This window comes from Pseudopodoces humilis, chromosome 5, assembly GCF_049639895.1.
Source record: "Pseudopodoces humilis isolate 2021_Gansu_Grassland_sample_001 chromosome 5, ASM4963989v1, whole genome shotgun sequence".
NCBI classification, from domain to species: Eukaryota; Metazoa; Chordata; class Aves; order Passeriformes; family Paridae; genus Pseudopodoces; species Pseudopodoces humilis.
The window spans coordinates 27,151,339-27,168,376 of record NC_142204.1 but is presented as its reverse complement, the minus strand read 5'-3'; the positions used below and the strand labels follow the sequence as shown (position 1 = coordinate 27,168,376).

Below are 17,038 nucleotides of genomic sequence, written 5' to 3'. Positions count from 1 at the left end.
TCTTTCATAAAAATGTGCTTGGAAGGATGGCAAGATTTGTGCTGCTCTGAGCCGCTGCATCTCAGGCTACAGGGCTTCTCCCTGGATACCATATCTGAGGGAGATGGAAGACTGTATCTCTGTTGTTGGTGTAAGTTAAAAGGGAGTTCACCATTGATGTCCTCAGTGCAAAGAATGCTATGCATAGCTGTGGCTTCATTTTCAATTAGTGAGTGGAGGGGAAATTCAGAGTGGCCCACATGCAGGTCCAGGAGAGCAGTCAGTGACAGAGGAGGGACAGAACATGAAACAGTGACCACCTTCTGCCCAGTCATACAGAGCACATACTGCTGGAGTACCACACAGAGACAAATGTAGAGACAATCTCCATAAAACTCTGCAGTCTATTTCATTTCCCTGCTGTTTAAACCTCACCTTTCCTGAAGAGGAAGAGAATATATCCCAGAACTTCACTTTTTTCTTTCTTTCTCAGCTGCTGGGATGAGGGCAGCAATAGCCCTGAGCAGAGGTTATGCTACATCTAGCCCAAACACCAGCAATCCCTGCCTACCTCAAGATCCCAATTTCCCTCACATATCAATTTGTGCTGTACCTATAAAGAACACAACCTTGCATTGATCACTGGGCAGAGCAAAGCCCAGCTCAGCTGTACAAATTTTACTTTTCTGACAGCGACACTGGAAGAAAGCATATTCTGCCAGGCAGATACTGATGTTACCACTGAAAGTGTTATGCATGTTGACTTAATACTTCTCACTGCTGTGTTCTTGCTGCTGTCTGTCCCCTTTGAATGAGGAAAGGAACCAAGACTCTATGCCTTTTGGTCAATAGGCTTCAAATACCTCCAGGTTCTTAGTGTGGATGTTTTATTTTGCATTGCCTGGTAACAGTTCAGTCCTATTTTGATGACTTTTCAAGAGAAAAGCACCAGTATCTCAGCAAGCATTTTTCTCAAGGCTCTCATTAAAGAGAGACAAGGCCTGAGTGAGTGGGTTGTATGGTTACTTCTTTGTGCCACATAGGAATGATTTTGGTTCAGGTTCCTGGTTTTTTTTCTGGTCTTGTACTGCTGCAGCTTGCCTTGTTCCTTTCTGTCTGTCCAGCAACTTTCATAAGACATAAGTTGAACACATTTTAGAAAGTTGTTATCATATGGAAATTAAGAGTTTCTGTTGCTTTATTCATCCGAAATTCAAAAGTATCAAGACCTTCCCTGAAGTTTTTAGCTCACAAGATATGCAGTCTTTCATCCAAATAGTTTTGTTAGACCATATTTTATAAGGTTGAACTTTAAACCTGGTGTGAAGTCTTCAGTTGCACTGAAGTTACACTAAAGATAGATTTGGCAAATGAACCTTTAAGCCTGTAGCACAATAAATTATAGATTCTGATTAATATTTGAACAAGTCTTTCTTTGTGTTATATCTTAGTTATCAAAATCTGTAGAAGATTCATATCTCTACAGGTATCATGTACTGTTAATTTGCTTCAATCTTCATTTAGCGAGTTGATGAAAATGTGTTTTGCTTTTTACTTAGCAATCTTTCTGCTCCTATTGGTAAATAATTGAATACTTTTGATTCTTAGGTCTGAATCGATTGCTCAGTAATGGCTCCTATGAAGCTGCATTTCCTCTTCATGAGGTATTTTGCTCTTTTTTTTTTCTTTTCATTTTGAACAGACATTTCCCTCAAAATTAATTATTAATTATTAATTGTGTAATTATTTATCCTCAATCTTATTAATGTTAGCTGCTGATATTCTTCCATTTAGCAATGTTTTTTTCCTTGGGGAAAAATTTGGGGTGTTCTCTTGCAAAAAGAGATGAGTAAAGAGTTGTTCTGGATCTATTCTGTAAAAACTGTTTGAGTTGATTTATCAGTGTGTTTTCAGAGAGGAAAAGTATCACATTATGGTTTCTTTTTTATATTCTCCAAATATTTACTCTGCTTTCATAGGCTATCACTTGAATTTAATTTATTATAAATTTCTTAGGAAGAATAATCTCAAATCTTAGTGACATCAGTTGATTTTTTTTTTTTAATGCCATATTTAGCTTTTGGAGCACAAGCATGGAATTTGCATAAACTGTGTTATCCATACCTCTAGTAAGAGAGATTTCTTAAATATTCTTTTTTATTGCTGTTATTCATTAATGTCCAGATTTGTATTTTAGGGAAGTTACAGAAGTAAGAATTCAATAAAAACCCATGGGGCAGAAAACCACAGACACCTGCTCTATGAGTGCTGGGCTTCCTGGGGAGTGTGGTATAAATACCAGCCATTGGATCTTGTAAGGTAAGACCTGATTTTGCTGTGTCACATTATAGATGCTTTGAGCATAGGTTGTTTCACTTCTGACAAAACCATGAAAAGCTCAGTTAATTCATGTGTTTTTTAAAAACTGATCCTGAAGTCATGGGAAACCATTTAGTTCATGGTGACACTACATCCAAAGAAATATTTATAGAGGAGTTTGTAGAAAGAATTGTAAGAGAAAGACGTTTCCTTCCAGAGTTTCCTGACACCGTAATTTGTAATTAAGTGTTTACAGGATATTTAAGAGAGAAAAAAAAGGAAGAGAGAAATCTGTGGAGGCTGGATAGACTTGATTAAACGTCTGCCCACAGGAAGAGTTCTTCCTTCTCGGAGCACATCTTTGGTTAAAGATAGGCTCTCACCAGCTAGATCTTCTTTTTCCAAAAAGCAGCCACAGAATGAGCTCTGGATGAATTTTCATGATGCTTACAACTGGGACAGAGCAGAGCTTACAGTTACTGAGTGTGCTACCTGGCTCAGCAACACTAGTGGTGGAAGTCTCCTCTGTACCACTGCCCTTTAACTCAGACCTGTCACCACTGTCCAGATCTTTATTCATCTTGGAATGCACTCTGCAAAGAAAAAAACACTGAGAAAGCTGAGATGTGACTCCAAGTTCTTACAATCCTTTTAAATAATGTTTTCAAATAGCCTTGCATGCACTAATAGAGGATTACATATTTCTTGCACATACAAAGAGACCAGAGCCTTTACTGATCATGTTGGCAGAATTATTATTGGACAGTAATGGGCTTTTTCTACTTGAAGAGAGGAATATGGAGCTACAAGAATCTATTAATAAAGTCTTCAGATGTATCACAAGCACTGAAGATACATTGGCCATCAGGAAGGGTCATCCACAACATGCAATTGATCCAGCTTACTAATTTCCTCTTTCATAAGTCCTGCAACTAATAGAAAACTTTGCTCTTATTTATTCTCAAAATTGTTTCCAGATGAAAGATTTGTAGAGGGTAGCCCTGGAGACTAACAGTGTTATTGATTAAGGCCATATAAAACCTATCCATTTTGTAAAACAGAGAGTTTCATTTCCATGAATAAAAAGTTAACCAAGAAATACAATAAAAAATTTTACTGAGTCTTTTAATCCTTTTAATGCTTTACAAAATAATTTATTAAATCTCATCATTTAATCCCAAAAGGTTTTTATTTCTTTTTTAATACTCTGGATAGAAATATGAAATTTCTGTCAAATTACACGATAGAAATTGTTGATTTATGGAGGAGCCAACAGTTATACTGAAGGGGTTTTTGCTTTCAATTTCCTAGTACACAAAAAGATATTATTATTACACTACAAACAACTTATTTTTATAGAGTTTTATAACATTTGTCCAGAGTGGTCAAGGCTACTGTTCTTCATCACTTCTTGCTCGTGAAAGTGCTCTTGAGGCAATATCTGGTGTTTGGTTTAATTTGAAGATCAGACATCTGAAAGGATTTTTTAAATATGAGAATAAATGATTATAGAATAAGCAATGTTAGAGATATGATTATTCTAGACCTTGATAGTAGCTGTCTTGCATAGCCTGGGTTTAAAGTTTAAGATATTTTAAGAAGCTTAATTTTTTCATCAAATAGGGTTTTCAAAATCTATTAAAAAAAAAAAAAAAAAGGTTATAGACTCCCTAGCTGAGGTCAGAAGTGTCCTGCTGTTGTTGAGAGTAGATGTTTACCCAAAGAGGAGAGGGGCAGGGGGAGCTGTGAGATTCCCTGAGCACTGGCAGCAGACTGAGTTACAAGCCACCAAACTCTACAGCTCCAAAGCTGCAGCCCCAGCCCAGCCTGCCATTTGTCGCCTGGAACACATCCACAGCTGTGATGAATTCACTGAAGGAGGGTGGCAAAAAAGAGAAGGGGATGCCTTTTTCTTCTCACTTCACAGATGCTGGATTATTCACATTTCCTCAACTCCTGCTGAGTTTTCAGAGGATTTGAAGATTTGGGAGGAGCTAAGGAAATGTGAGTAATCCAGCACCCGTGAATGAATCTTCCATGTCTCCTGCCACTCTCAGCAGTTCACATGTCTATTGAACGGGAGACTTTTCCTTGAAGAACTGATGACACCAGCAAGACCTGCTGTTCATTTCACTTGGAAGTGTCTCAGCGGGCACACTTTAAAAAGAAGCTTTTTTCAGCACCACTTCTACAGCAGGATTTTTTTTTTCCCCCCCATAACAGGGGTTATGTGGGATCATGCTTGAAGGGTTTAGTGTTGTCATCTGTACAAAAGGAGTGGCTGGACACTGGTTCTTCCACGGACATCTGGCCAGAACTTATGCTGCTAGTTGATATTATGCTTTAGAAAGGCTAAGAAATAAATTAGATGCAGATAGTACAATTATGTCATTACTACATGTGTTATTTCTACCTTAAAGTCAAGTTACCACAATGATAAGTGAAAATGTTCATACTTCTGTGCTGTTTTATTTTTTCCTTAGATGTTAAAAGGAGGTTTCCATCTCCTGTGCTGCCAATTTGGCAACTCCCAAATATCATTTCATCTCATCAGCTGGCTGTTATGGAGATACTAGTCACTAAAAATAAATGAGGAAAAAGTCATTTGAGGGAAATTGTGTGATTCTGCTTCCACTCTGCTTTGAAACATGTGGCACTGCGATGGCAAAGACTTGGCATAACTTACAAATCTACTCCTGTTAGCCAACAGATGTGGCACCATGACTTTAATTACACATCTCTTGGAATTTAGTGTCCATAGATACTTTACAAGAACAATTTATGACCCTTAGAATTGATTATAATTGGAAAGAAACAGGGCTTATTATATTTATAGCTCTGGGACCATGTAAATCAACAGAAGCAGCTTCAGTGATTCCTGTGGACTTTGGATCACCTCCTTCACACTTCTGTGCATTTCAGCTTCCCTCTTTATTGTGCACAAAATGCTCCTGCTGCTGCTTGTGCATATAACTCACAGGACAAAAACACAGGGAGAAAACAATGTTTTTTAAGCCAATTTGAAGCTATCTAAATGAACCTGGAAGCAAAAACTGATGCATGAGTAACCTGCATTTTACTCCAGATTTCCATTAAATGTCTTGACTGCTGACTACTCCCTTTCAGTCTTCTGTTAAGCCTTCCTACCCACCCCATTGCTTCTGTCATGAGAACTTCATATGCCCAAAACACCTGCTGGAAAGCTCTAGCTTCTGTGATGTAGAAAGTTCTGTATAAAATTTCATTCTTACCTGCAAAACAATAAATGAAAATAGATAGGTTCTTGGCTTGAGCCCTGATCTGTCTATATGCTAGATCCACAACTTCCTGCTAGGCATGCTGAAAACAAAATATTCTATAATGAAGGTCATTAAACATAGGATAACCCAATAGCACATTTCATAGGTCTGAAATTAGACTTTGTAACTTAATACTTTTAAAAAATGTGCCTTATTGATAAATATTGATATTGAAATCTTGACCCAATTAAGTCATAGCTCTACCACTGGAAATGGGTTGAGGGGGTACAAAACTCACCATTAAGGTAACTGATATTGAAGGGACAGTATACAGGCTAGCTTACAACTGAGAAGCTGAAATTACATTTTTATTATTATTTTGATGGTACAGCATATATAAGGATAGGATAGATGGATTATTCTATTAGGTGCTTGGGGGTCATTTATGTCTCTGCTTTTTGTGGAGAAAAATTTTCTGTGGGAGAACCATTAAAGACTCAAACAATTTTTTTTCTGTCCATATTAATAATCTGAAAAATTGGATTGTAATAAATTAACAAAGTTAACTAGAACACAAAGATGTTATCAACACCAGAAAATTTCAAAGTGGCCTTGAAATGAACAGAATGATAACAGGTGAAATTTAGGTATAAGTAAGTCACACTGATGCATTCTGGAAAAAATCCTCTAGAATTCTTTGTGTACATTGCTGAGCCCTGGCTCAGAGAGAACTGCCCACACTGAGGCAAGCTATATGAAATTTCTGCTCTCTACATAGTGACAGAAGAAGAGAAGAAACAAATGTCTTCTTCAAACAGATATTTGGGGCAAATTAAAGGGAATGACAAAGGTATCTCTATGCATTTTTCACCTCCTGAGGGTCACAGTGGTCTAGACTAGCTGAATTATGTATTGGAATAAATGTGGAACTTGCTCTGAGTATGGCACCTAGGAAGGCCTCATAAGACCTTCTTACTGGCATAGTTTGTTTCCATAGCATTTGACTGAGTGGTATCTGAGCAGGGACTGAAAGGAGAAATATGCAAACTATGGGGTCAGAAGACATGGTATGTTAAATTGATGCAGTTTACAGTAGTACAGCCTGTGCCTGTGGAGTACCAGCTGTGCTGCAAAGGGCAATAATGGAATCCCAAGGCTGTTTCTCCATGTTTAAACCAATACATACCACAGTAATGTCAACATCCTTCATTTATTTTTAAAACCTGGCTCAGATGCCTTTTCCTTACTTTTCAGGGAAGGGTTGATTCCCATCATGGACAGTCTTCTTTATGCACACACCAAACTTTGCTTGGGTCTTCATCTAGGATGAAGATGTTCTACTTCTAGATCAAAAAGAATACTACAATATGCACTGTTAGATTGAAGGGCCCAACAGGCTAGGAGACTACTTTTGTCATTAATGCTTGTAAGCTAGAGGATTGGAACAAGGAAGTATGAAGTGAAAAATAAAGCTTGATGAGGGTTAGGTGGGCTTCACTACTTCAAACTATATACATGGAAAAAATTAGGTCATCCATCTTCAGTGGAAGTAAGCTCAGATGTGAGTTTGCATTTCTGGAGGTGCAGGCACAGACTGTCATCCTAGGTAAGGAAAGTAATTAGGCCAAAGGTTTCATTTACACTCTTAAGTCAGGTCTTAAAAAGCAGTTTGCAGTGTGTTTTTTACAATCAGACCCTCTGCCTTGTTAGAACTGAGCGTGTTAGCATTAGCTTCCCTTCTCTTTAGCCTGTGAATTTTAGTCTCTGTTGAATGACAAAAGAATAAAAACAAAATGGCAATGTTTGTGTTCTTATACAGAGCTGGCAAACTCAAATGAAAATAGTCACTGCAGGTCAGTGTCTTTCAGCTGAGCATGAGCTCAGGCCAGAGAGGTATTTCTCACACTGGGAATTTTTAATAACAACTTAAAAACTGCTAATTTTGAGCAAGATGTCCAGATCAAGTGTCCTCCAGGGCACACAGCACTAGAGACAGTCCTAGGTCTTTCCATTCTCACTGAGAAGGTTTGGCCAATGATGTTTTCTGGTAGCACAGAAGAGACAGCAGTGCTGGGTCACTGCACTTACTCTCTGGATAGATCAGAAGTTGCATCATTAAGGTGAAAGCCAGTTTCCAGCAGCAGCTATTTTCAAACTGAGAGGACATGCAAGTTAAAGTATTCTGCAAAATCTCTGAAACACAAATATATCACCTTGCCTCATTCTTTAAAACCGGTCTTGTAAATAATCCCCTAAAATCTCAGCCTCCTGTGCACAAATCAGACACAGGACAATACATGAGCCTGCTCCTTTGCTGATGAGCTCAGCAGGTTTTTGTGTGGCTGATGTGTTCCCTAACACAAAAATAAAGGCTTGGCTGTGTTTGGGAGGAGGAAATTTGCTAATGAATATGTAGCAACACATTTCTTTGTGGCTATTTTGCTGCATGTTTTTGAGCAATATAACTAATAAATTAGGATCAATTCAGACTGCTTTCCTCAATCCATTGCAAGATGATGGACCCCACTTGCACTTCACTTTCCAGTAGAATCATGAAATTAGTTTTCCAGGAGCTGAGCTAAGAAAATAAATAATCAAATGAAAATAAACTGTATTGGAGAATGAGCTCTGGTTAATTGAATTCTTAGAACTAATTTGAGCTCAAATAATTTTTGCTGTTAAACAAGCTTTAGGGATAAAATTTATTTCGACACAATTATTTGGGCAGTAAAGTCCAACAGCAAAAATCAAAGCACACCATCCATTTCCCAAATAAAAAGAATCAGCTTTCTAAAAGTAACTCAGTGTTTCCTTCATGAGGTCTCCACTTATCTAACTGTAAACTGGGGTTCTTGAATTTTTTAATTAATGTTTTAAGTTCATTCCTGAGGCAGGTCCCTCAGTGTGTATTTAGAAGCTTAGCTTAAGGCTTTTCCTCCTCTTTAATCTACTTTTTAGATATGATAGAATTTTATTTTTTCTACTAATGAGCAAGATTAAGTAGATTATTCTAATTAGCAGGTAACTTTGCTGTGTTTTGTTTTTAAAACAGACGGTACTTTGGTGAGAAAATTGGGCTGTACTTTGCCTGGTTAGGCTGGTACACAGGGATGCTCTTCCCAGCTGCCTTCATTGGATTGTTTGTCTTTTTGTATGGAGTCACCACTTTGAACCACTGCCAAGTCAGGTAATGTGGGAACTTTTATAAAGAAGTTGCAGTTGTGGGTTATTACGAATAATTTAAGAGATCTTCCCACAAGCTGTTAATTATTTTATTTTGAACTGTTGAATGAACAGCCAAGAAAAGGTTGCTTAGTTGTCATAAGATATGGTATGGTAACAGACTTCCCATGTTTTATGCTCCTGAATTGGAATGAAAGGAAATGCTTCTGCCCAGTTCCAGTTGCTAATGGTGCTGGCAAGTCAGAACAAAGTAGGGAAAAAGTAGACTCCTTCATTGCTCTTCAAGAGGCCAGCACAAGAGTAGGGAATTTTCACTCTACATAAGGCCTTTCCCAAAGATCCACCACAGAGAGGCATTCTTCAGGTGAAGAGAATACTGGACCTTCTCCTGAGTGATGCACCTCTAAGTTTTTGGGCACTTAAGTCACAAGAATAACTTTGTCTGAAGTTACCCTCATCCTCCTCCTAGCAAAGGTCACTGTGACTCAAGGAGAAGCTATAAATGGTGAAGAGATACTGCTAGGCTGTCCCTGGAGAACTGCACTCTGCAGTTATGACTGCAAACTCTGTAGTCTTAGACAGTCAACAAATATTAATTATGCACATGCAGTTATGATCATCTTGGCTTAGGTTACAGACCAATTTTGTTCAATATGTAAATGAATATTAGCAAAGCCTATCTATCAATCCAGACAGATTGTCGTGCAGATTGTTGTAGTTAAGAAGCTATTAATTTTCATCTTCTCTATTTTTCCAGTAAAGAAGTCTGCCAAGCTACAGATATCATTATGTGTCCTATATGTGATAAATACTGCCCCTTCATGAGGTTGTCGGACAGCTGCATTTATGCCAAGGTATGTTTTAGGCTATGCAAATAGATGATTCCTGGTAAAAGCGTGAATTTTGCCTTTTGAATTTGTCCTTAGTGAGCTTGGGTAGATAAAGTCTTGAAGGGACAGATCAAGTTCAGCCAACATTAACACTGTTGTTCACCAATACTTAGTTTGAGTTGTAAAACATTTGAATGCAATCTGCACTTGGAGATTCAGGAGTCTCAGAGGTCGTGCCCTCGAGCTGTGTGTTGTGGTATCCTGGACATCAGCCTTTATCTCCTCATCCATCCTCTCTACATGGCTCCATAATATTAATTCTTTGGGTCTGAAATGATGTTCACATCTGGTGTTGGCAGGGGTCAGTCCCAGGCCAGGCTGTCAAACAGTCCTGCAAATTCACAGGTGGATTTCATGGGTCAAGAGAAGGATATTCAGGATTGTCAGACCAGCTAAACTCATGATCACATTAATTTTCATAAGTGGAAATAGAAAATAAGGGCTTATTTTCACAAATTGATAATTTTAATATCTCTCTCAGGTAACCCACCTTTTTGACAATGGAGCTACTGTCTTTTTTGCTGTTTTCATGGCAGTGTGGGGTAAGTTTTCATTTTGATATTTTAATTGCACCATCTTTTTCTTAAAGAATGTGATGCAACATAGGCCTTTTTGTTTTCCAGCACACTTTTTTTCTGATACTAAGAAAAAGAATATAGGCTTGAGACTTTTCTGTTTCTGAAAAAGGAAGATGGAATTAGTTGAATTAGTTTTTATTTGATAATAAATTTTATATATATTTTATATACATATATTTTTATATATAGATATAAATATTTGATAATAATTTTAATTTAAACAAAACTGTGAATGCAGTTATATAGTTTATAGATATATATAATTCTGTGGGATTTCTAATCATTTTTAAATCCATTGGTACTAAGGCCTTCTCTCTGTTGCTGCTCAGGGCTTCTCCTAGCTTAGGGCAGCTCAGTTTAGTGTCAGTATTAAAATGAGGTAATGTAGTTTTTCCCCACCTTGCAGAAAGGCAGTAAAACTTAAATCTATGTAAGCTGGTTGCAGTTAAAGCCAAACACCAATGAAATAAATAAAATATTTCACTGAATGTCAAATTGATCTGAGTGTGGTCTAACTGTTGCCATGGAGGCTGAATTTTGCCCATAGAAATGTTCTATTTTTGGGTCAACTCTTTTTCCTACTATGTCATGTAGGCAGAATTGAAGGCAAGAGGAATCAGTAATTTCTGGCAGCACAAAGATTATTTCAAACAACCCTAAACACATCCAGGTTCTTAGCTGCTACCAAGCCATTCTGAGAGAAGGTTAACGTAGAAAATGGCTCAACAAGGTGACTCAAAAACAGCATCCAAGTCCTTGAGCTATCCAGATTTAGTCATTGTTTTCCTGGTCTTACTCACACATCTCCAGCTGCTTTGGAAAGGTGTCCAAGTAATTCTTATATTCTTAATTTTAAACTGCAAATCTCTTTACTGAACCACAAGAAATATCCAGGAAGTGACATGAGAGACAGCAGGACAACAGAGATTAGCCTGTCTACCTCAGTTCCTTCCTCCAAAACTCCAGTTTTGTCTTAGTTAACCAATTAAATTAGGTGATATACCAATCAAACCTATTTATTCCATTTCATGTAATACTGACAATATTAAAATATTATAAATCCCATTTAAGAAAAATCCCCAAATCATACAAATTTTATGTTTCTCTTTGATACCTCATCTTTGTTTTAGAGCTACAGAGAGCTAAGAATCAACAAAAATTTCTATGCCTTAAAGATTACTTTTAGATGCTTACTCAGTTTTTCCAAACTCTTTCTCCATGTATTCACTGAAGTTGAGAATTTCCAAGACAAGGACATCTCTATTTCCAAGGCAGGGACCTCTCTAGCTAGGAAAACTGATGGGTTAACATTGCTGAACATTTATGGCAGCGTTCCTAACTCCTGGTGAGCACGTCTTTGGAGTGCAGAGTTTTCCACTGGTGCTTTTGTTCCTCCTTAACAATAGCAGTGCTTTCAGAAAAATGCTGTGCTCACAGCACGGCTTCTGTGTCTTAGTTTAGATCCAGGGCTGTAGGAAAAGCAGCTCTAGATAAGGGGAGTCCCTCACAGAGGTGGCTGTGCCCAGTCCTGCCTTGTGGTTGCTGCCTTTGAGAAGGCTGAGGAGGCTGATCACGGCTGCCTACAACATGTTGTACACCCTCCCTCTTCCCTCTCTTTAGTTGGCAGGAGCCACATCTCACTCTGGTTAGCCTCTCCTTCCTCCCCTTCCTTCAGCATCACTGACAGACTCGCAGACACAGTTCCCTCTGGGAATCTCCACACCAGCCTGCCAGGACTGAGCAGTGCACTGCCCACCCATGCATCTACAGCACCTAAGTCCACAGTGAGATAAGAAAAAAATACAAATAGAAGCTGCCCCCTGGATGATTTGGCTACTGGAGAAGAGACTATAGGACAGCAGCTGGGGTGAGAGCTCTCCCCATCACTTTTTTTTGGCTTACTGTGATTGTGAGCTGACTGCCAAGAGGGACAGAGGGGCAACACCAGCAAGAGCTCTGAGTGTAGGGTTTGGTTTGGGGAATGGAGCAGTCCTCTGACTCTGCACAAACCATACTTCCTTAAAGAAGGATTTGCAGAGAAACAGTGATATTGTGGAGATATTTTCCATGCATATTGGCTAAAGTAACATCAAATAGGGGAAGTCACATTTTCCAGGGATTTTCTGGTACTGTATTTAGGAGTTGGCTTACTGCCTGTGTTAAATGGGTTTTCAGTCTGCAGTAGGCCTACTGGCAGCTGCAGGCATTGCCATCATCGCAGTAAATCATAGAGGAAGAGAAAAATCAATGATAGCATTTGGATTGTGGAAATGTTTCTTCTGTCAACATGAAACAACTGGCAAACACATAAAATATTGGCTGTGAAAAGTTCAGCCTTCCAGATGATCCAGTTTGACAGACACTGACATATTAAATAATTATGGCAGTTCTTTCATAAGAAGAGAACAAAAGCAAAAACAAAAAAAGGCAGCTAGAACTGTGTTACGACTTTTGCCAGAAAAAAAAAAATTAACAAATCTAAACTACTAGACAAAGACAGAAAATGAGAGAAAGATGTTAATTCAAAAAAATGTTGACATTTAAAGTGAAGGGAAAAGTAATTCTCATTAAAGAAATCTAGGTAAATTTGGCACTCTGTTGACTTCAGTATGTTTCAGTAAAGCCAGATGGAATTGTAGATTTTACTTTTCCAGTTGAGGAACTGGGGAAACCTATTGCGAAGCTGTTACTGCCAAGATGTTTCCTGAAGCTCTATAGCAAAATTCTGTAACTGTTCAATAGGGAAGTCCAGCAATTTATCATTTTTAAAGCTGTGCTGAAGACAGGATAGGCTGACAGTAATTTCTCTCTCTCTGTACATCTTTGGGGGACCAAGGGATGCAAGAAAAATCCTTTTTGCAATTTCTTCCTGTGTAGCATGTTTCCTTTGATAAAAGAAATAGCTTTAGAACACTCGCTGAAAGGCAAAACTGGGAGGAGAAAAAAAGGACTGGCATGAAGAACTTAACACTTTTTTCAAGCAATAAGGAATGCCAACATAAAACAATTTTTCTGTATGTATCTGTTAGTCTAATAAAAAAAATTTACTTTCCTACAATTCTTGCCTCTAGCATAAAACATTGACATTGATCTGCTCTCCGAGGAGACAGAATTTAAGGATGTTCTTCAGCAACACTGCTGGTATATAGAATATATTCTAGGAGTCAGGATGGATATATTAAATGGTGCTCTGAAATACAATAGAGAGAGGATTTCTGAGAGAAGGTCAGGGTAAAGCTATTTCCAACAAGAGGCTATTTGCATTACAAGATCACAACTTGCTACAGAAGCATCTGAGGAAATGATGTTAAGACAGCTTTTTGTACAAGTGGATATTGAGGACCCAGCTGCAAGGTTGAGTTCTGAAGCAGGACAAACATAATATAGGAAAAGATCTGGGGGCTAAGGCAAATGAGAAATGCAAAATTCCAAGCAGAAATTTTTGAGAAAACTCAACATCTAGTTTACACAAATGGGAAAACTCACAAGTGGGAAAATACAACTCTGTCCTATTGAATGTCAAAGTCAGAAAAGAATGCTGAAGTTTGTATAGGGTATTTGTAGTTGAAATTAAAATTAGAAAATAAGCAGAGAAATTTGAAAAGGCAGTACTTTTAGAAGACCTCAGCAGCGCAGTGAATCAATCAAAGATGGTTATTTATAGCACATTTTAAAATATCTAGCAAGGGAAAACTGTATACTGACCTGAATAGAGGGAGAAAAGTGTAACACAGTGAAAGCTTAAACAGCACTGTACAGAACATCATATTTTCTACTTAACTATTAGAAAACAACTTTCTAAAGAAGCTTCAGGAACTTCACATACTCTGACAGGTGCTAAATGTGCTAAACATAGTATGTATAAATTCCTCACTCCAGGTGTGGGAAAAACAAGAAAGAAAAGAAGTATTGTTCAACAAAGACATATCTGAGAGGTTCAGGGCTGGGACTCAAACATCTACTGGAGTTCTGCTGCCAGCAGCTTTTTGAATGGGAACAAAGTGGTAGAAATCAATCAGGCTTCTTTCTCCTAGGTTTCCAAACAGTGCAGGACTACATGTTTAGCTTGAACAAAATAATTCAATATGAGCTGATAGGAGAGAAGCAGTTCTACCAGGAAAAAAAACAAGGAATGAACCATGGTGTGGTTTAGCAGCAGTGGAGTCTCATTAGCACTTATTAGTTTTGCTGATCACAACCAATCATACTGCAATTATTACAAACATTTATAGAAACATTGGGCTCATGACTCTCTATTAGACTAAAATCAAAGTGATTGTTTCTTGGTTTAACATAATTCCAGCTTCCAGAAAAATAATTACATGATACATGAAAATGTCTTCAAACAAAATATCTGCTTCCTTACATGTGATTTTGATACCTTACCTTGTCTGCTTGTAGTGTTCATTTCCTCAGCACACTTTCCCTGCACTGGATAGTACAATAAAACATAATTCTTACTGTCTAAAAATTAACTTTTGCCAAACTGATAGCAGTACTTAATATCAGGTCCCATTTTTATCAATATGCTGCAGTAGGGCAAACAGACTTTTATGGAGATGCTTTTATGACTGAAATATACTGCCAGACTATTGTGACACAGCTGATACTGTGCTAGCTCATGAACAAAGAGGTTTATGTTCTCTGTTTATCAATCTGCTTCTTCTCAGTGAGCAATAAAGGAAAGAGATAAACTTCACAGTGGGAGTGGAAGCCTGCCCATTGATTTGTGTTAGCTTTAGGTAGTTTCTACATTGTTTACACAAAATAAATGTCTACAACCCCTGTAACTTTAACCAGTCTGAGTATTAATCTTTGGATTATGAGCATATTGTGTTTTTACTGTTTTCCTGATTGTTCTTTCCATCAAAAAATGGAAGCACAGTTGTCACATTAAAGGGGGGATTTCCTCAAATCCTTTTTATTTGATTGGTCTGTCAGTGCTCCAGGAAAGCCAATACCTTTGTGTCTGAGCACTGTCAATGTCCTGTTATCAGCTAACACTCTCTTACCACTGTCCTGGTGACTCTCCACTGAGCTGTTCTCTGGGTCAGAGAATGGTTTGACTGACTTGTTCAGGGACACACACCAACAGCAGAAGAAACACCCTTCTCAGGTCTTCACACTTTTATTCAAGTGTGTTTCCCACTGCTGGCAACTGCCAATGCCCTTGAAGGAGTCACACCAACAGTTTAGGGGACAACACTCTTTATTAATATACACATTGTGAGTGGAAATTATGAGAGGTGAAAGTTCAAAGATTGACAATGACAGTAGCTGACTGCAAAAAATGTATTCAAAGCAATATCCAGACAAGCTCTAATCGTCAATCAAACCTAGCTCAAGATCATTCAGCAAGAACAGAGTACAGTTATTACCCAGCTCCTTGGGAAAAGGAGACAAGTTCAACCCATGCCCTGACCCCAGAAGTTATGATGGAGTCTTCTCTAAATTTTCCCCATTCTTAACTTACTTTTATACTCTTTGTTTACGTTTAGGTGGAGCTTGAGTGGCTCTAGTGATACACACCTTTGTTATTGATAGGTGTAAAATTCTCTCACTTCTCTCTTAAAGAAATGAAATATGGAGTGCATGCCCAGTGAGGGGGTGCAGGTGACTTTGGGATGGAGGTGTGTGTTAATATTACAGTTAGGTTTTAATGAACCCAGTTCATCCAGGGACAACGATTTCACCATAGTTGCTGGCTCAGCAACAAGACACCTTCTCCTATCTCCCCTGGCTGACGGGTGCTATGTGTTTATCAGCTGCAAAATGCCATCAAAGTTCCCCTCCCTGCAAAGTTTACACGAAAGCCTGATCTCTGTGTCTCCATTGTGCTCCACCCTCCATTCCATTCCATTCCCCTTAGCACATACTTAAATTTGCAGATTGGGTATATGGGTAGTCATGGTGGAATAGGCTTCAGGCATGCCACCCACATTCCATCCAGGGAGCAGCGACTGTATTTTACCCTGTAATTCCCATACTGTTCAAACTTCTGTTCAGAATATGAACATAACCTCCTTGCTTTCTCTAATTTTACTCCCAGTCATCTTCCCATAGCAGTCGGGAGCAGGCCTGTTACTCCATCTTGAACTCTGTCAATAAGGGCTGTACTATACAGTTTTTTAATACCACACACCCTTTACAAACTCACATAGTGTGAAAAATAAAGCGGTTGGATTAAAAAGGTGTAAACTGGAAGTTCCCATTTCCCCAGTAGTACTCCACAGATTTTCAAATGCAGTGGACTGGGCTTCCTCTGGGTGATGGTTTCTGTGTAACATGAATGGTATTCAAAGAAGCAAAGTTACTCCTTTATGTGCAATGGCCCCAAGAAACCTTTAGCTTCATCAGAAATCTGCTTTATCTAGCAGTGATGACTCACAGGAACAATTTTATTCTTTGAGAGCCCTCCCTTGGTTGGTTAGAAATTAAACACTCTCATTTAGCACTAAATGAAATCTCTAAAGCCTCAATCATACTTGAAGCAAGCAAGCTAATCCTTAGAAAGCAACGCTTTTTGAAAGCAGCTTTGATCATCAGCATGATTTGCTGTTCAAAGGAACCCATTTATGCAAAAACTTAAAATAATGTAACAGCTTCATTCAACAGTTTGTGATAGTCATTAACATTTTCTTGACTTAAAAACAATTTTGCATCTCTTTTTCTACTTGCTCTAGCCACTGTTTTTCTGGAATTTTGGAAAAGAAGGCGAGCTGTAATTGCTTATGATTGGGACTTGATAGACTGGGAAGAAGAAGAGGTTTGTATAAAAGCATGTACTCCTTAATCTTTAATACAAAATTATTTGGTTGAAAATGTAAGGTTTTATTTTGCATTTATTTCA

General features: G+C 38.2%; 1 protein-coding gene across 1 annotated transcript in view; it reads left to right on the top strand.

The window, feature by feature from the left end:
* ANO4 (anoctamin 4) overlaps positions 1-17,038 on the top strand; it is a 120,535-nt gene that overhangs the window by 63,335 nt on the left and 40,162 nt on the right. The window contains exons 10-15 of the mRNA XM_088055124.1: positions 1,588-1,643; positions 2,177-2,298; positions 8,590-8,724; positions 9,478-9,574; positions 10,092-10,152; positions 16,872-16,954. Of these exons, the coding sequence (XP_087911250.1) occupies positions 1,588-1,643; positions 2,177-2,298; positions 8,590-8,724; positions 9,478-9,574; positions 10,092-10,152; positions 16,872-16,954 (554 nt within the window). The remainder of the gene's footprint in view (positions 1-1,587; positions 1,644-2,176; positions 2,299-8,589; positions 8,725-9,477; positions 9,575-10,091; positions 10,153-16,871; positions 16,955-17,038) is intronic.